Genomic DNA, 20,759 nt, shown 5'->3' with positions numbered 1-20,759 from the left:
AGCATCCCCATAAAGCTCATCTGCGGAAGGAAGCATGAAGTGCTCCAAAATCTCCTGGTAGATGCCTGCGTTGACCCTGGACTTAATGAAGCACAGTGGACCAACACCAGCAGATGACATGGCTCCCCAAATCAACACAGACTGTGGAAACTTCACACTGGACTTCAAGCATCTTGCAGTGCGTGCCTCTCCATTCTTCCTCCATACTCTGGGTCCTTGGTTTCCAAATGAGATGCAAAAGTTACTCTCATCAGAAAAGAGGACTTTGGACCACTGAGTAACAGACCAGGTCTGTTTTTCTTTAGCCCAGGTAAGACGCTTCTGACGTTGTTTGTTGTTCAGGAGTGGCTTGACAAGAGGAATACGACATTTGAAGCCCATGTCCAGGATCCATCTTTGTGTGGTGGCTCTTGATGCACTGACTCCAGTCTCAGTCCACTCCTTGTGAAAGTTCCCAACACTTTTGAATGGCCTTTTCCTGACAATCCTCTCCAGGCTGCGGTCATCCCTGCTGCTTGTGCACCTTTTTCTTCCACACATTTCCCTTCCACATAACTTTCTATTAATGTGCTTTGATACAGCACTTTCAGAACATCCAGCTTCTTTTGCAATTACCTTTTGAGGCTTTCCCTCCTTATGGAGGATGTCAATGATGGTTTTCTGCACAACTGTCAGGTCAGCAGTCTTTCCCATGTTTGTGATTCCTACTGAACCAGACTGAGAGACCATATAAAGGCTCAGGAACCCTTTGCAGGTGTTATGGCTTAATTAGCTGATTAGAGTGGGACACTTTTAGCCTATAATATCGCACTTTTTCACAATATTCTAATGTTCTGAGATTGTAGATTTAGGGTTTTCATGAGCTGTAAGCCATAATCATTACAATTATGACAAATCACAGCTTGAACTATCTTGCTTTGCATGTAATGAGTCTATCTCATATATTAGTTTCACCTTTTAAGTTGCATTACTCAAATAAATGAACTTTTGCACGATATTCTAATTTTTCGAGTTTCACCTGTAGGTTATTACGGAATGTACATTACTGATGTTCCTAAAAACACAATGGGGCATTTAGGTGAGACACTAGGGAGGATTTTTTAATTAGCCTTCCCAACATTTCTTGTGTGGTGTCTGTAGTTGCTAATGGCATAAAAGGAACTGATGCCAACAGCAATTGTAACAAAGTGCTCATTTACCCACTATGCTCAGATACAGGCTCTGGCCCCTTTAACTCCATTTCATACAACCCCCTGAGTTCCTGGACAAAGAAAGATAAAATTTCTCTACTTCCCTCATTTAGCAGCTTAGATAGGCAACACCTAATGGGGCAGAGGTAGCTAGACAAGTGATCTGAAGCCAGGTGAGAGGCCCTTCACTGTAATAATTAGCATGTGGACAACCAGGCAACAGAAGTCTCATAGCACGCATCTCCAGAAGACCCAGTGTCACAAACCTGGTCTGGAGGCAGAAATTACCAGAAAGCTCTCCTTGTGGCTAAGTGCTCCACACCCCGAGGATGGTAACACGGAATGCTGAACCCAGAGAAGCAAAGGTTTCCATTTGTGGAAGTGCTGTAGTGGTGAGACCTCTGAGGATGAGGAAGGCAGCTGGTCCTTCAGGAGGATATTGGATCATACAGGCAGACACAGCAGTAGCAGAAGGTAGATCACAGCAAGCAGGTTATAGCAGGCAGGGCAAGACAGGAGATGAAGTCAGCAGCAAGTGCCAGGGGCAGAACACTGTAGTCAGCAGAGGAGAGATCAGAGTGTAGTCAGGGGCTGGCTGGGGTCATATACACAAAGCAGGCAGGGGAAGATCTGTGAAGGTCAGAGCCAGAGCAGAGCTCAGGTAATCCAGTAGCTAGCCAAGTCCGTAATGGGAAGACAGAAATATAAGCACACAGGAAACATGGCTAACAGGGGGCTCAAGACCGGTCAGCAAAGTCTGTGAGCATCTGTCCTCCTTATAAAGGCCAAAGGGAGCAAAGATCTATTGGCCATGGCGTATGTCAGTGAATGAATGTTCGTGTGATGCAAATTAATGTGCGCCTTCTCAATTCCATTACAGGCTTGACCATGCTGGATATTGGTAAGTGTGCCAGGTCCCTGAGCCAATCTTCTCCAGGTTATCTCCTGACACCCAGTTACTGTGTGGTGCACCTGGCCAATTGCTACAACAGTACTCCAGTTCCAGTGGGGTGACTCTTTGGCCTTGCATCCCTCTAGCTATTTGCCTTTGTTACCAGAGCTACCCTGGATATTACGAGAGGCCCTATGAAGATAATTGAAAGTAGCAGTCTGTGAGTAGTGATTTTCAGCTTGACTTTCTGTTATTGAGCCTTATAGAAACTATGTTATACAGCAACATGTTACCCTGGCTGAGTCACAGAGACATTACTGTGAAGAGTCCATGTTAGTGCATCTTTCATAATTTGCTGTGTGTTATTCTACAGTGTATGCTTGCTTCTAACTTTGCACCTGTTTAATAAACTGTAAGTTACTGTTACTTTCTGTGTGATCGTTCATCCAATTACCCATCATGGTAAACAATTACAGCTACTAAGCAATGAAGGAGGAAAGGTGAAATAGATGGCTACAGGAGCAGCTATAGCATACATTGTATGTCCTGTACTGTTCTTCATGGAGACAGATTATGGTCTGATAGTCTGACGGCCCGATGGCAAGAAATAATGCATTTATATGAAACAATAATTGTGAGCCTTAAATGGATCCAAAATGTTATTTTGCATAAGGGTCATATGAAATTGGTGTCTTTGGTATCTTTAACAGAAAGAGTAATTGACCAAATGATTAGGCAGGGTGTAACTGTAACTTGCAGTTTACTAAACAGGTGCACATTTATAGGCAATAACACAAAACAGGCGTAGAATGGCAAAAACATGCATACACTGCAGAATAATAAAGCTGGACAAACATGAAAGCAGCACAAAAATGAACTCTTCACAGCAATGTGTTTATGACTCAATCAAGATATTGTGGCTGCATAGTATAGTCTTTATACTGTAAGTACCTATAATAGCAGACAGGAAAGCTGAGAATCTCTATAAGAAACAATAAATACAATACAGGACACAGTTACTTGTGATAATCCTTATAGACAGTTTACAGACAAGCTCTGTTAAATCCAGGGTAGCTCTGGTAGCACAGGTGAACAGATGGAGGGATCCAAAGTCCAAGGACAAAGTGCCACACCATTGGAACCTGAGTCCTTTGATAACAACAAGGGAGTGTCTCCCCACAGTAGCTTGGTCTTCTGAAGAAGCTGCATGCTATTAGGCTCCTGTCTGGCTGTCGGTTCTGACAATGGAGGGCCTCTCATCAGGCTGCAGATCACATATCCAGCTACCACTGCCTAATCAGGTGTGGTCTCTCTATGCTAGAAAAACTCAGGGGAGGCACCACTAAGTTCAGATGTATAGTACAACTTTAATAAGGCAGCCAAATGTGCACTTACATAATTCCTTGATAGGAGCGCTTGCCAGTAAAGTAGCACCTATAAAAGGATCGTCCACACACAATCCATTGGCAGCAGCCCAGGATAGAGATGGGGAAGTTGAGGAGCCACAGATCAGCTGGTGTATGAAGTCATTGGGAACCACCAAGTGACGTCAGACAATCCGTTGCCTAGGTGTGTCCAGTAATCATGGGAGTTGTGGGAAAATGAGTTAAAGGGGTCTTTTCCTGCATCTGAGCATGGTGAGTAGAGTTCAGTCTTTCTTAATTCAATGTAATTCAGTGCAATACTCTGCATTTTTTTCTGTGTAATGATTCTTGATAATAAGAATAAATGTGGTTATGGGAGTATTGTCTATTTTAATTAGTTTGTTTGCTGCCAAACATTCCACTGTATCACCAAGGCTTTTTACATCGCAGAAGTGGGAGTTCACAAGACTAACACAAGGTTTAGAGGAGCCTGAATAGAACATTCACTATGTTTGTTTGGCTTTTTTGCTTAGGCTCATTTCTTGTGAACTTTGCACTTTGTGTACAAGGGACAATGGTGTGCAGTGGGTGATCCGGGCAATGATCTTACATATCAGTTAATATGGGCTTAAATTGTATGTCATTCATAACAATCACTACATATGCAATTCATGCACCTTTTGTCATGCTTTACTTCTTTTCAAATGCTGCAGAAAAATACACATCCTGCTAGAAATCTAGTAAGCTCCTAATGTGTTTGAACTGAAAATCTGCTTCAGTTTCGCTCAAGTCTAGGTAGTGTTATCAAACAGTTCTCCTCTGATGGACTACAGATACTATGTTATGGAAATGAGGATAGGGGATAATGTTTTGTAGTCTGGGCAGGGCTAAAAACACTGACTCAACGGGAAATAAGGAGCATGCTGGATTTCTGCCAGATTTTCTTGTATTTGCTGCATTTTTAAAAGGATAAAACACCTGAAGATGTTCATGTTTTGCGTAAAAAAAATAAATAAAAATATATATATAGAATATGTTTTAATTTTGCCGAATTTTTAACATCCACTCAAAAGTGTCTACAGACACCATCTGGCTTTGAACCGACAATCCAGATGGCAAAACATTTTTTTAGGAAAGAGTGTTGTACAAACAGTCTCACAGGGTGTGTCAGGAATGGATTCGCCAATGGTGGTGGGACTCACCTGCCTTGTGGGCTGCAGTACCAGGGCTGGCCAGCGGGTGCTCTCAGCAACCAGAAGCTCACTCCTGCAATCAGCCATCACCTGAGGCTGATTGCAGGAGGTGTATTTAAGGAATTGCCAGACCTGCAGTCAGTGCCTTGGTGTTTGTTTCCCATGTGCCCTGTTTCCTGTATCCTGTCTCCTGCCTGCTTGACTCTCCTGCTTGACTCTGACTCTGATAGAACTCCGCCTGCACTGACCCCGGCTATTCCTGACCATTCTTCTGCCTGCTCCCGTTGTACCTTTCTGCCTGATTGTTCCTGACCCGGCCTGCCTGACCACTCCCCCTCTCCACCCCTGACTGCACCTGTACCTATTAGTTTAAGGTTTGTTTTGTTTTGCACTGTGTTTGTTTATTTTGTGCAGCTCATAATAAATATTATTATTATTTAATAATTTCTGAAGCCTGCTGTTTCCCTGTGTCAGTCCACCCATCTCTGGTCATACCTGGATCCCTGACAGGGTGATTATTTATGTCTGATCTATGAAGAAGGGAGCACCTGAGCACTGGCTTGTCTCACAGGGATAAGAAACGTGATTAGCTGAACAAATCCATACCGACTCTTTGCTTGGTCAGGAGATGCATGGAAATGTCCCAACCTACAGGTGGCTGAGACAAATGTTTGCACTATGTTTGTAGATATACCTTTACACTTTAATAGACTTTTTGGATAATGATACTCCACAAATATACAAAGAGGTGGACACTCCAATTTTCAGGAAATCCAACGAAGTGTATTGATATAAATCTATGGTAAAAAAACACCACAGCTCAAACAGGCAGGGAACACAATGGTAACGACCTTCATGTAGTAAGTGCCTAATCATTATGAATGTTAATCCTAAAGAGTAAAGGTATCTACAAACATATGCAAACATTTGTCCCAGCCTCCTGTGGGCTGTGACATCTCCAAGCATTTCCTGACCAAGCTCTCTTGGAGGACAAAGCATTCAGTTGGTATGGATTTGTTCAGGAAAATCAGCCTATTTGTATATTTGTGGAATACTTGACTGCAAAGCTGACTTGCACCCATTTGCACAGTTTAGGGGCTATTTAAGTGGGCTAACCTGGAGCAGTGTTTGTCTGTTATTTGGATGATGGTATCCAGATACTTACCATTTTTTTTTGTTTTTTTTTATTACAGACAGAATGGAGTGGGTCTTTGCTCCATGACTTCCCGTTTAGCTGGAATAATTGCTCCACTCGTAAATCTCTTGGACCAGTATCATTCAGCTATTCCAATGGCTGTTTATGGCACTGGCCCCATCATTGGAGGCATTTTGTGTTTCTTTCTACCAGAGACACGGAATAGAGAACTCCAGGACCACACACATGAAGTCAATGGAGTCACAAGGTACAGATGCAATACTAAAAGGACATCTCTAGGATTATTTTTATATTTTTATTTTTTAATTTTTTATATTATTTTTCTTGGCGTTTAAAAAAAATACCAATTTGTTCTAGTAAGTTAAAAAGCATGTTTCTCTTTATCATTATTAGGATCACACTTTTTTTTTACTGTTTCTCTTCCTAAAATCTATCAGTCTGCTGAAAGTCAGACTATTTTCAACAACCTAAAATATGCACTCACTAAATATACTAAGTTCCATTTTAAAGAGCTGGTTACCTCAAAAGTCACATTTCGATTATATGTGGAGTCTGCTAGACAAGTCAGGTAATTTTTATATCTGTTTTGGACTTGAACATTGAGGCAAGCTCCTTCCTGCCTCAAAGCATCTTCCTGTCTTGCTGAATAAAATACAAATTAAATTGATTCATCCAAATGGCACTAAAGAGACACCCTAAATCAAAGGTTAAAATACATCACACACACATATTTATCAAAATGTTGTTAAAACCACAATGTATAATGAATGTATGATTAAAATAACCTAGGGTTAGTGATAACTGGTAATTTGTTTGCTTCAGTTGGACCATACAGATTGCAGTCTGGTTATACAATCTTCTTTAGATCTACTTACAGCTATGTAGTACAATGGCCTACCTAACTGGATACAAGCTAAATGGATTATTTAGATATGCCCTCACTGGTTATTTCTTTAATCTTCTTATCCCATATTGCATGTCCCTCATCACATGCAAAATTATAAAGTGCTTCACCCACATTTTAAGTGCATAAAAGTGGACAACATGTCCACATTTGTGGCTTTGTTAGGGGTAATAGTGTTCGGGAAAGAGCAGATTGCAGCAAAACATATCCTGTCCTGTAGCATCCCTTCTATTTATAAGTTTCTTTAAACATGTTCTGGTGTACACTCGGTGATGTCATTATGTCACGCATGCATGTACATTACCACTGTCATTACACAAATCATGCAATGATCTAATTGAGGTCAGTAAAATGTGTGTGTATTTCAACTCAGTTGAATTGTTATTTTAATGCTCATCTAAGGTCAAACAAGCCACTTTTATTTAAGGGTATGCCCTTGGAGACTATTGTTCCTATTTAGGATTTTATGTTAATAGCTACATCTAGTTTGTACTATTTAGCTAATTAGAAATCAATTTTAAGAATAAGAATCACCATTTGTAACCTATTTATTTTATACAATTATTTGTCTCATTTTTTATTCATTATATTTTGCTGGACGAATTCCTATACTTTTCAGTATAGTCAATTTATTTTATATAATCTTACTGAGCAGTCTATCCTATCTTAGCTACTGATGAAGGACGAACATGGAAATAATTCAAACTGTAGGGTGCTTTGGAATTTATCCTAAAAATTCAATGCACTTTAGACTGAAGCAGGATTTTATATGTCTCCTTTACAGGCATGCAGTTTTTTATCCCCGACTACCTAAAAATTTAGACAATCTGAATAACCTGCATGCGCTGCCCATACATGTGTAACTAAGGTTTTCCCTCTTTTGAGCAGAATATCGTACATTATGCTCTAAATCTTATCTTCAAAACTGGATAATCTTTTTTTTTCTGTGTATATCATTTAGAACAGGAGCATTTTACTGCATATATAACTCTTATGAAGCTACAAATGTAAAAAGATCCTTCAGTAGACATATTATGACATGCTTTGTAGTGCCCACATCCAAAAGACCTGTTCAGCCTTTGGGGTAAATAGAATTCACTCCTTGCCATTTTAGCATGTGTATCCAGAGAACTATGAATAAGAGCCTCTTTGATAATCCTCTATTTCCAATGCTTGATGCTTGATTTTTTTTTTAAGTGCAATTCTTTTTGATCTTTGTCCTCCAGCAAAATGGGTCTGATATATTAAAAATCTTGCTAAAATTGTTATGAATATGTACTTATCAATCTTATTTTATCTTTCTCCTTTCTTGTAGATTTTTCCATTCTCAAAAGAGATTCTATGATTTTATTTTGTACTTTCTTATAAGCAATCTCTAAACATTTCTTCAAATACCTTCTCTCCAAAAATATGTCTGCCAAATTTTGACTTTTGTCTGGAATTTGTTGTTATTTTCTTCTTGATTGCAAAGTTAGTCCTGTTTTAGGTAATTTGGATATACCAGTGATGTAGACTATTCACTGATGTCAGTTTCCTGTATATTATTACTAATGATTCTTCTTCTTTCATCCTTCCTTATAGTCAGATCCAAAAAATTAATTTGCCATGGATTTCAATAATTCAAATATCCACCAGTGCTCAAGTACTCCCAGTACCAATCCCCAGCAGCTGAACAAAACCCCAACACCCAGAAATATGTTAACTGTCAAACATGAGTACTCTTCTGCCTCTTGCTTCCCCATAATCTTACTGGATTTTCTGACCCACATGTACCAAAATGGATCTAACAACGCTTCACAACACCCCAGTCCTCTGTGTACTCTGTTCCTTCCAATGGTGTTTTCACTTCAGTGTTTCCACATCTTCTATAGAAATCTTCATCTCATCTCGTGTACATCCCCTCCAAAATACAAAAACTCATAGTGCAGTAATTTTAAATTACCATAAAAAATTGCTATATTGTGCTCACATGTGTATGTGACAATCAAGCATGATAATCACCAGTGATACATGACTTCTTATCCCTCCTGCTTATCTTCTTAACAGAAATGCACTTTAGAAGGCTTATCAATTCTCTCCAAACCCTCTCTTGATCCAGAGGTGTGCCCGAGAACCTCGGCTGTCCTGGGGCTCTCTCTACTCATTGACTAAGACAGCAGTGGGAACCATTGGCCATTGGGTCCCACTGCTGTCAATCACAGCCAGTGAGCAAATTAGAAGGGAGCAGGGGTGGAGCTAATTCGCAGCTGTGTGTGTGAATGGACATACAGAGCAGTGACCTGGCAGCGAGCCTGCTTGTGTGATCCGACAGCAAGCTGCTTACTGTGGGGGCACTTGGCAGGAGGGAGGGGCCATGAGCTCCGGCAGGGGCATCCAAGAAGAGGTGGATTCAGGCTGCTCTGTGCAAAAACCTTACACAGAGCAGGTAAGTATGATATTTTTGTTTTTTATTAAAAAAAAATTTGCTTTTAAAATTGCTTTAAGCTGCGCTCCATATAGTGCAAAGGCTGTGAATCCATCAATACATGCCACAATACACCACCACCATGTGCACAAAACTCCTTACCAAACTCATCCCCTAAGGCACAGGGATGGGTGTTATCGCATCTGATACTCCTCTTATGTCACTCCTCTGGTCCCCCTCTTGCACAGACTTAAAAAAATGCTCCTTACATAAATAAAGAGATGGAGGTTTCCAATACTCAAGTTGGACACTTCCAGTTCCAAGATCAGCATCTGACATCACTTCCTAACATGTTTTGTCCATAGACTTTATAAAAAAAACCCCTGTATCTCATTTTTATGTAAGCAGTTTTATGGTAAACAAAGTGTTTTTAATGGGGATTTCTGCAGTATGCGCTTCTGTTATCCTTTATGTCATATATATAATTTACCCATTGGAAGTGTATGCTATAAGGGGACTGGAGGAGTGACATCTACGAGGAGTATCAGATGTCACCTAGTCATGTGCCTTAGGGGATAAGTTTGGTAAGGTGATTTGTGTGCATACGGGTGGTGTATGGTGGCATAAGATGTTTGGTAAGAAGATAAGCAGGAGGGGTGAGAAGTCACATATCACTGGTAATTGTCTTGCTTTATTGTCCCATATACATTTGAACACAACATAGTAATTTTTTTAAGATCATTTCAAAATTACTGCACTATATGAATTTTTTCATTTTTTGGAAAATGTACACAGGCTGGGATTTCTGTGGAAGATGTGGAAACACTGAAGTGAAACACTATTGGAAAGAACAGAAGACATGGAGACAGGAGTGTTTGAAGCTTTATTAGACACATTTTGATACACGTGGATCAGAAAATCTGGTAATAGTCTGGGGAAGTGAGTGGCAGGAGAGTACCCACCTTTTTATTGATCTCCATAGATTTGTACTTGTAAAAAAATACCTGCATCATTTGCATTGAGGTAGGCCAATATTCATTTAACTGTTCCACAAATTCATTCCATAAGATAAATGCTTGTAAGATAGACTTGTAAGAAAATACCTACATCATTTACATTGAGGTAGGCCAACATTCATTTAACTGTTTCACAAATTCATTCCTTAAGATAAATGCATCTTCTATGAATCTGACCCATATTAATATATGGGGTATATATCTTTCAGTGCACAAACCAACAATAAATTGGCAAAGGTGAGGGCGCACAGCCAGTTCCCAGTGCTGCCTGTTCTGTTGTTTAAAAACATACTATTGAATGAGATGTGTAACACCCTGCTGTAAACATCTAGTGCAGGGTGTTGATGTCAACACAAGATGGCAGTGTTCTACAGAACAGTAGCAGCCACATGTTGAAGAATAGCCATGTGGAACTTGTATGCTGAATTACAGGACTTCACTGAAGAACAGTGCACCTGGGACTTAAATTTCACAGAGGAGCTGGCATGTGGGCGGGGGTATATATAACTAAAAGCCCAGAAGACTGATCAGGAAGTGAGAGGGGAGAGATAGAGAGGAGGAAGTGTGTTGATGGCTGGAGTGTTGGACCAGACCACGGAGCCAGAGTTAGAGAGGGAGGAGAAGCGGAAAGAATCTGCTGATCATCAGTCTTGCCATGCTGCCCAGTGAGCCAATCTGCAAACAGGAAACCAGCCAGGATGCTGGATCAGGATCAGAGAGTCCTTGGGGGCCCCATCTGCAGGGAAAGACGACCACTAAGACCTACCTGACACCATTAATTGGGTGAAAGGATCCCATACACCCACTGAGAGAACCTTGACAATTTGCCCTTCCCAGGTGAACGTGATTCTACTACTGTTGCCTGTGGCCCTTGTCACCCAGAGAGAGAGAGTTGTTCTTGCTTACAATAATTTATGCCAACTGTTATACTTTACTACTTCAAATCTGTTCTTGTTTAATGCCTTAAAGGGGATCTTACATCAGTTCATTACCATCAAAAGGAGAAGTACTTATTAACTAACATCTATACCTTAGATAATCTTCACACCAATTGGGCCCCAACTAGCGCACAGAAGACTCCATATTGTTCTTAAGGAGATACTGGTTCATTTTAGTTGAGAGTTCTCTCCATTTTCAAATCTAATCCTTGCCTTAAGGTTCTGAGGACCCACAGTGAGCTTACTTGTTTATTAATAGTTGTTCTCGCTGAGGATTCAACAGTCACCTCAGATTGGAGATAGTGGATCATTTCTGAAAGCAGGCCTGCTAACAGTTATTGGAACTTTTCTGTGGATGCTGTTACGTTTACTTAAAGTTGACAAGAGTGTTTATATTGCTGCATATGCCAATGCTATTTTGTGTTTTTTGATCAAGCTACGTTCAAACTCAATATAAACTTCATATTGGTTTACACTAACTTGTGTGTGAATCCATTTTACAGTGGTGACTTATTTGGGTCACAAGAGTGTGGTGATGTCAGCAAAAGTTGAGCTTTCAGAAAGAGGTCCAGATTGACAGGGAACCCAAAAATTACTAAGCAACCCTTAAAGGGGTAGTGCTACACATGGACAACCTAAATAATTTCCTCTGGTGCACAAGGGGGTGCAAAGGTTTTTTCAAATTTGAAATGAACCTGTGACTTCAGATATTTTATCTTCTTTATCTCTATGCAGAGATTCAAAATCTTCAAATCGGTAATCTCTTTTTATGATGTCAGTGGAGAGAGTTTTACTTTATTAAAGTAGAACTATAGGCATTTCTTTGGATAGAGTAAGGGAGAGTCATAACCCCTGTAAGGCTTATTTTTGCTCTCTATGTCTCATTGGGAAGATTTCCCTTCACTTCCTGTTGCATAGCCAAAACAGGAAGTGAGAGGAAATCCCTACAAGTAAAAGTAATCTCTTGGGGACACCCAGGTCACCAGAACTAGTGTTCCAGTTGGACGATATCCCCTCCATTACTTTTCTGGGGACAACCCAAAATTTGGGATTTTCTTTTACTTTCACTTTCAATGACAATGGTAAACAGGACAAATAGAGAGGGGGAATCTTTTGGTGGTCACTGACAGCAATAAAAAACTGACAGGTGTTCTAACCCACCTTCACTCTATGCAAAACGAAAAAATAACGTTTTCCTTTTTGTTATACTTTAAAGTGGTATTAAAGGTTCGGCTTTTATTATTTTTTTTTAATAACAAACATGTCATACTTACCTGCTCTGTGCAGTGGTTTTGCACAGAGCAGCCCCACTACTTTTTTGGGTCCCCTGCTAGCGTTCCTGGCTCCTCCTCCATGACCAGTGCCCCCAAAGAGCAAGTCGCTTGCTATGGAGGCACTGGTGCATGCTTGCTCCCGAGCCTGGCTCTTATGTGTCCATAAGACACATAGAGCCATGTCTCAGCCCCGCCCCCCACTCTCTCATCATTGGCTCACTGTCTGTGATTGACAGCAGCCAATGGTTCACGCTGCTGTCTAAGCCAATGGGACAGGGAGTCCCAGGACAGCTGAGGCTCTTGTGCACATCACTGGATCAAAAGGGGGCTCAGGTAAGGATTAGGGGACTGTCGGAGGTACTGGTGCGTGCTTGCACCCAAACCTGGATCTATGCGTCCATAAAAGACATAGAGCTGTGGCTTGGCCTCCCTCCCCCCTCTCTCATTATTGACTCACTGGCACCCAATGGCTCCCGCTGCTGTCTAAGCCAATGAGGACAGGGAGTCCCGGGACAGCTGAGACTATCGTGCACATTGCTGGAGGGGGCTCAGGTAACTATTAGGGGACTGTGGGGGAGCAGCACACAAAAGGTTTTTTACCTTTATGCATGGAAAACCTTCTGGCTTTAGAACCACTATAATGTATTTCTTTTTCCTAGTAAATAAATGTAGAATTGTTATACATTTAAAGTAATCTATATATACAATTGGTACAAATGATACTGTAGATCCTTATATGGTCATTTGGAGGTTCTGGACTCATATTAAAAGATGATAAATTGTATTGCATCAATTTATGCACATTTCCCATAAGTGAAACTGAGTTTTTTTTTCAGAAGCAAGAGCGAAAGAGAACAACATTTGGTCAATGGACATCTTGAACTGAGCACAGAGCAGGAGCAGAAGAGCACACGTTTATAAGAGGCACCAAGAACAAATAATGCAGCATGTTCCGTAAGAATGCTAAAACTGGACACCTTTGTATCTATGTATTTCTGTTTTTTGTCATGCACTAACGTGCTTCCATTCCCTTCAAATACCCAAATGGGGTAATGGGGAGAGGACATTCATTTTTAGGGCCAATGCACATCAACACATGGCACAGATGTGAGCTAGTATCAAGAAAAACAATGACAAACTTGTGTTTGAGAGTATGTGCAATAAATAATATGAAAACCATGTTGAACTTTCTCTTCATCTCTAAATACCTCTCTTCATCTGAAACACCATCCTGCTTAACTGGGAAATTGACTTGTCATGGAAATTGTTCTGATTGATTGGCAGAAAGCTTAAGATAGTATCATATATAAATAATTTTGTATCCCTAAATTACATTTGCTTCAACATGCTGTGTTCTCTGAAACACGAGATTGGATATTTAGTGGCATAATTCTAAAATGTTTGTTTTTTCTCACAGTTAATATACAGTATGTGGGTGTCCATATAACTTTACAGGTATCATTACAAGATCTTGTGGCTCCATCACTGCTCCATAAGGTATAAGTAAACCCAATCACTAAAATCTCACATTTTGTTAAAGCACTTCCTGTTATAGCAGTGGTTCTCAACCTTTCTAATGCCGCGACCCCTTAATACAGTTCCTCATGTTGTGGTGACCCCCAACCATAAAATTATTTTCGTTGCTACTTCATAACTGTAATTTTGCAGTGGGAGGAGTAGTGCCACGTCATTGGTGTCAGTGGGAGGAATAGTGTCCCATCACTGATGTCAATGGGAGGAATAGTGCCCCATCATTGGTGTCAGTGGGAGGAATAGTGCCCCATCATTGGTATCAGGGGGAGCAATAGTGCACCAACATTGGTGTCAGTGGGAGGAATAGTGCCCCACCGTTGGTATCAGTGGGAGGAATAGTGCCTCATCATTGGTATCAGTGGGAGGAATAGTGCCCCATCATTGGTGTCAGTGGGAGGAATAGTGCCCCATCATTGGTGTCAGTGGGAGGAATAGTGTCCCATCACTGATGTCAGTGGGAGGAAAAGTGTCCCATCACTGGTGTCAGTAGGAGGAATAGTGCCTCATCATTGGTATCAGTGGGAGGAATAGTGCCCCATCACTGGTGTCAGTGGGAGGAATAGTGCCCCATCATTGGTGTCAGTGGGAGGAATAGTGTCCCATCACTGATGTCAGTGGGAGGAAAAGTGTCCCATCACTGGTGTCAGTGGGAGGAATAGTGCCCCAACACTGATGTCAATGGGAGGAATAGTGCCCCATCATTGGTGTCAGTGGGAGGAATAGTGCCCCATCATTGGTATCAGGGGGAGCAATAGTGCACCAACATTGGTGTCAGTGGGAGGAATAGTGCCCCATCGTTGGTATCAGTGGGAGGAATAGTGCCTCATCATTGGTATCAGTGGGAGGAATAGTGCCCCATCATTGGTGTCAGTGGGAGGAATAGTGCCCCATCATTGGTGTCAGTGGGAGGAATAGTGTCCCATCACTGATGTCTATGGGAGGAATAGTGCCCCATCATTGGTGTCAGTGGGAGGAATAGTGCCCCATCATTGGTATCAGGGGGAGCAATAGTGCACCAACATTGGTGTCAGTGGGAGGAATAGTGCCCCATCGTTGGTATCAGTGGGAGGAATAGTGCCTCATCATTGGTATCAGTGGGAGGAATAGTGCCCCATCATTGGTGTCAGTGGGAGGAATAGTGCCCCATCATTGGTGTCAGTGGGAGGAATAGTGTCCCATCACTGATGTCAGTGGGAGGAAAAGTGTCCCATCACTGGTGTCAGTAGGAGGAATAGTGCCTCATCATTGGTATCAGTGGGAGGAATAGTGCCCCATCACTGGTGTCAGTGGGAGGAATAGTGCCCCATCATTGGTGTCAGTGGGAGGAATAGTGTCCCATCACTGATGTCAGTGGGAGGAAAAGTGTCCCATCACTGGTGTCAGTGGGAGGAATAGTGCCCCAACACTGGTGTCAGTGGGAGGAATAGTGCCCCATCATTGGTGTCAGTGGGAGGAATAGTGCCCCATCATTGGTGTCAGTGGAAGGAATAGTGCCCCATCATTGGTATCAGTGGGAGGAATAGTGCCCCATCATTGGTGTCAGTGGGAGGAATAGTGCCCCATCGTTGGTATCAGTGGGAGGAATAGTGCCCCAACGTTGGTGTCAGTGGGAGGAATAGTGCCCCATCGTTGGTATCAGTGGGAGGAATAGTACCCCATCGTTGGTGTCAGTGGGAGGAATAGTGCCTCATCGTTGGTGTCAGTGGGAGGAATAGTGCCCCATTGTTGGTGTCAGTGGGAGGAATAGTGCCCCATCGTTGGTGTCAGTGGGGGGAGGAATAGTGCCCCATCGTTGGTGTCAGTGGGGGGAGGAATAGTGCCCTATCGTTGGTGTCAGTGGTGGGAGGAATAGTGCCCCATCGGTGTCAGTGGGGGGAGGAATAGTGCCCTAACATTGGTGTCAGTGGGAGGAATAGTGCCCCATCGTTGGTATCAGTGGGAGGAATAGTGCCCCATCATTGGTGTCAGTGGGAGGAATAGTGCCCCATCGTTGGTGTCAGTGGGAGGAATAGTGCCCCATCGTTGGTGTCAGTGGGAGGAATAGTGCCCCATTGTTGGTATCAGTGGGAGGAATAGTGCCCCATCGTTGGTGTCAGTGGGAGGAATAGTGCCCCATCATTGGTATCAGTGGGAGGAATAGTGCCCCATCGTTGGTGTCAGTGGGAGGAATAGTGCCCCATCGTTGGTGTCAGTGGGGGGAGGAATAGTGCCCCATCGTTGGTGTCAGTGGGGGGAGGAATAGTGCCCTATCGTTGGTGTCAGTGGTGGGAGGAATAGTGCCCCATCGTTGGTGTCAGTGGGGGGAGGAATAGTGCCCCATCATTGGTATTAGTGACACCAATGATTGGGCACTATTCCTCCCACTGACACCAATGATACTTACCTTGCTGACCCCTGCTCCAGCCTGGGCTCGCTCGCTCCCTCCCTCTCCCATGGTACAGACACTTACCGGTCAGCTGTCTTCCTTCTCCGGCCGCTCTCCTCCTCTTCACTTGCTCGATCTTCGCGGTGCCGCTCGGCTCCTCCTCTCCAAGCTCCACCTCCTCGCCGGTGATTGGCCGCCTGTGTGCCTCTCCTGAGCTACAGTTCCGGCGGCCAATCACCAGCGAGGATTGATCTCGGGGGTGTGTCCAGATGACAGGGACGGCATGTCATCCCGCCCACTCCTGGAGACGGATAGAGGAGCGGTGTCTCGGTTCCTAAGGCCATCGGAAATATGTGTTTTCCGATAGTCTTAGGCGACCCCTGTGAAAGCGTCGTTCGACCCCCAAAGGGGTCGCGACCCACAGGTTGAGAACCGCTGTGTTATAGGGTGATGAGGCTCTTTCAATTGTTCTTCTGCTTTGTCACCTGGCCAAAGGCTATCCCAGTGGCGACTACATGTCTCTGTGCTGAATTACATTGCGTGGTCATGGTCTAGTATTGCTGCAATCACCATGAACCCCCTGTCAGGAGTGTGTAACACTAATGTTCCATGGCAGCTGCTGGTCTCATTCCAACATGCCGGTTTTGGCTGAGCTGCAGCTCCCTGTCTGGCTGTCACCTGCACAGTGATTGATGTAGACAGCGTCTGGGTGGAGTCCAAATCTGTTTTAAGCCACCCAAGCCCTTAGTGTCATGCTTTTGATAGTGTTTGGAACACGTGCGTCAAGCTCCTTGTTTAGCGGCCTAGTTCCAAAGCCTTGACCTTTGCCTTTGCCCGATTACCACCTTGCCAGCTAGTTTGGATTTCTTTGTTATCAACCTTGGATTGGACTTTGGACTACTCTCTGAACTCTGCCTGCTTTTTGACCACAAATTTTGACCCTGACTACTCTCTAAACATTGCCTGCCCTGAACCTGAACTGCCACTGGACCATTCTGCCTGTCTGTCAACTTCATGTATCTGTTTGCTGTGCTTAGCTTGCGCCTGCCCCAGCATGGTAGCCAAGCACTATAGCATTGTGTTTAAGACCTGGGGGCAACCGAGTACCAGTAGGCCTGTTTGCCTTATGAGAAAGGAGCCCACTATAAGTGAAGAACACAGAACCAGCTATAGTGTCTGACCACCATCGCTAAAGGTAGGCGTGACCCCCTCCCCGCCTACTCCTGACAAATGCCATGCAGCCATTGCTGGATTGCATGTGCAATGAAAGTGGTTGAAAAGATGTGGTGGGAAATCAGCAGCACAATGATGCAATAAATTATTAAAAAAGGTCAAGATAAGTATTTTATTACAGCCTAACATATTTTTGTTACAATACTTTTGATTGGGGAAGAGTTCAGTTCTCTCTCAGGATAATATTTTTGTCTTTGAACATATTAGAGATTTTTCCTTACTTCCAATCCCTGTGACACCCAAACAATAAACACGTACTTTAAATTTGAAGACTAAAAAAGCAATATTGTCACCTGATGCACTTGGGTGGAGTGCTGCAGTTGCTTTCATGAGCCCCTGTGCCACTACAGCATGCAGTAACGATGCAGGGGCAGGCCCAGATTGGCCATAGGGCACACCACCAGCCAGGCCACATAACAAGAGCTGGCTAATGCAGGGGTCCCCAACCTCCGAGCTGTGGACCAGTACCAATTTGTTACCTGTTGATGACCGCGCTGCACAGAGGGAGGTAAGCAGCGACCATGGTCCGGACGGGACTAATACAGACCACGGTCGCCATTCACTTCCCGCTATGTGGCCATGCCTGTGTCTCTTCTCCCAGCTCTCCTGCCCCACTAACAATGTCATCCTATCAGCAGAATAGGAGGGGTGTTAAAGATCTGCACAGAGAGCGGGGGTCTTTTCATATTAACATGCGAGTAATCCCGCTTGTTAATAGGATCCAGATCTGCAGCTCCTCTTGCCCCCTGCCCTGTTGATAGGATGACATCGTTGGTGGAGTGGGAGGCCCTGGGGAGTACATACAGGCTAAATCCTGCCTCTGCCCTGCCGAAGGTAGGACTGTGCAGAGGAGGCAGAGGGTAAAAGGGGGTACTGTGATTAGTGCGAAAAGGGGGGGGCTGTGATTGCTATGGACACTATGATATAAAGGGGACTGCACTATAAAGGGGCATTCTAATCATTACAGTGCAGTCCCCTTTGTATCACAGTGGCCCTTTTCAGTACAATGCAGAGGACCGACTCCATGAATATCCCGTCACCAATTGCCCCGCGAATGCCCAACCTCCCCCTCTTGGTCTCTGGAAAAATTGGCTGCTAAGTTTAAAATGCCCAGACCTATTTTGTGTCCCAGTCCAGGCCTGTGCAGGGCCCATGGATGGGAAACACAATACTTGATGGGAAACTAAGCATCTGACACTCCCCAAAGTGGACTGAATAAAGTGGATTCTCCAGTCACCATAGCACCTGAGAAGAGTGAAGATTGGTGGATTGGGTGGCAGGGCAGGTAAGTATAATGTTTCTTTTTTACAGAGAAATTTTATTTTTTATTTTTCGATTCAGCCACATGTGCAGTCTATAGAGGTCCTTCCCCTCCCCTCTCTTCTCTAACCCCTCTTTCCTTCTTCCTTCCACTCTATTTCCCTTTTTAACTCACAGGTCCCTCTGTTACTATCTATTATACCATCTTTTTTATTCTTTATTTCTCTTCTCTTATCTCTCCTTTTATAACAATTCACCCCCATTTTTTCTTTCCTTTCTCTGTATTTGGTTTAATTTATTAGGTCTCCTCCTTCTTTATTTTAAAATCAGAATCACACTTTTAAGGCATTGTACTCCCATAATATACCTGTCCAATATACTGTAAGTGGATCTATTTGACCATCATATTTCAAGACACCTATGTGTTTCTGTTTTTGTCAGATTGTTACACACCACCAACCTCTTAATTATGTCAGTGTGTATCCCATATGCAATATATTGCCAAAAGTATTGGGACACCCCTCCAAATCATTGGATTCAGCTGTTACAATCACCTCCATGGCCACAGGTGTATAAAATCAAGCACCTTGGCATGCAGACTGCTTCTACAAACATTTGTGAAAGAATGGGTCGCTCTTAGAAGCTCAGTGAATTCAAGAGTGGTCCCGTGATACGTTGCCACCTGTGCAATAAGTCCATCCGTGAAATTTCCTTGCTACTAAATATTCCACGGTCAATTGTCAGTGGTATTATAACAAAGTGGAAGCAACTGGGAACAACAGCAACTCAGCCACGAAGTGGTAGACCATGTAAAATGACAGAGTGGGGTCAGAGCATGCTGAAGCGCACAGTGCGCAGAATCGCCTACTGTCTGCAGAGTCAATAGCTGAAGACCTCCAAACTTAGTATGGCCTTCAGATTAGCACAAGAGTGCGTAGAGTGCTTCATGGAATGAGTTTCCATGGCCAAGCAGCTGCATCTAAGCCGTACATCACCAAGTGCAATGCAAAGCGTTGGATGCCGTGGTGTAAAACATGCCGCCACTGGACTCTAGAGCAGTGGAGATGTGTTCTCTGGAGTTACGATGCTTTTCTGTCTGGCAACCTGAAGAACGTGTCTGGGTTTGGTGTTTGCCAGGAGAACGGTACTTGCCTGACTGCATTGTGCCAAGTTTGGTGGAGGGGGGATTATGGTGTGGGGTTGTTTTTCAGGGGTTGGACTTGGCCTTTAGTTCAAGTGAAGGGAACTCTTAAGGCATCAGCATACCAAGACATTTTGGACAATTTCATGCTCCCAACTTTATGGGAACAGCTTGGGGATGGACCCTTCCTGTTCCAACATGACTGCACACCAGTTCACAAAGCAAGGTCTATATAGGCATGCATGAGCAAGTTTGAGGTGGAGGAACTTGACTGGCCTGCACAAACATTCCCACGGACACGCTCCTAAACCTTATGGACAGCCTTCACAGAAGAGTTGAAGCTGTTATAGCTGCAAAGGGTGGGCCAACTCAATATTGAACCTTACGGACTAAGACCGGATGTCATTAAATTCATGTGCATGTAAAGGCAGGTGTCCCAATACTTTTGGCAATATAGTTTATGCTATATCTATGTATGTTATTGAGAACCATTGTGGCAGACTTGTACTTGGGCCATGTGATATAATCCACTGAAGAGTGTATAATAAAGAGTTTGCAAAAAAAAACATGTTCAGGTTAGTATGGATTGCTCTTTTTAATGAGCTGCGCTGGAATGGAGACCATAACTATTAGACACTGAACGCAGTTCAGTGGAAATTTCTTGTTTTCATGCTAATTCTAGTCTTTTCTACTTTTATAATTAATTTTCTCTACCTGAAATGTGTGTTTTCTACAATCTTATTTACACAGCCGCTGGACTGGAATTATTTACCATAATGATATAGTAAAGATTTTCTGGCAGTTTATCTCATCCATACGGATCTTCTTATTCTGCCCAGTTATTAACTAAAATCTTTTGGATGATATGACCTGAACCTCCTTTTTTCTGAAATTCA

At 43.1% G+C, this 20,759-nt stretch overlaps 1 protein-coding gene across 2 annotated transcripts in view; it reads left to right on the top strand.

The window, feature by feature from the left end:
* The window catches only part of LOC149465917 (solute carrier family 22 member 13-like), a 60,317-nt gene that overhangs the window by 30,510 nt on the left and 9,048 nt on the right, over positions 1 to 20,759 (top strand). The window contains exons 9-10 of one of the 2 annotated variants that reach the window (XM_089673140.1): positions 5,833 to 6,042; positions 13,168 to 13,285. In XM_089673140.1, the coding sequence (XP_089529266.1) occupies positions 5,833 to 6,042; positions 13,168 to 13,252 (295 nt within the window). In that variant the 3' untranslated portion in view covers positions 13,253 to 13,285. Of the gene's footprint in view, positions 1 to 5,832; positions 6,043 to 13,167; positions 13,511 to 20,759 lie in introns of those variants that run through there. The other variant, XM_089673141.1, reaches the window with a different exon arrangement.

This window comes from Staurois parvus, unplaced genomic scaffold, assembly GCF_062004578.1.
Source record: "Staurois parvus isolate SC_StPar_1 unplaced genomic scaffold, SC_StPar_1.0 ptg000136l, whole genome shotgun sequence".
NCBI classification, from domain to species: domain Eukaryota; kingdom Metazoa; phylum Chordata; class Amphibia; order Anura; family Ranidae; genus Staurois; species Staurois parvus.
This window is presented reverse-complemented; position numbering and strand designations above follow the sequence as displayed.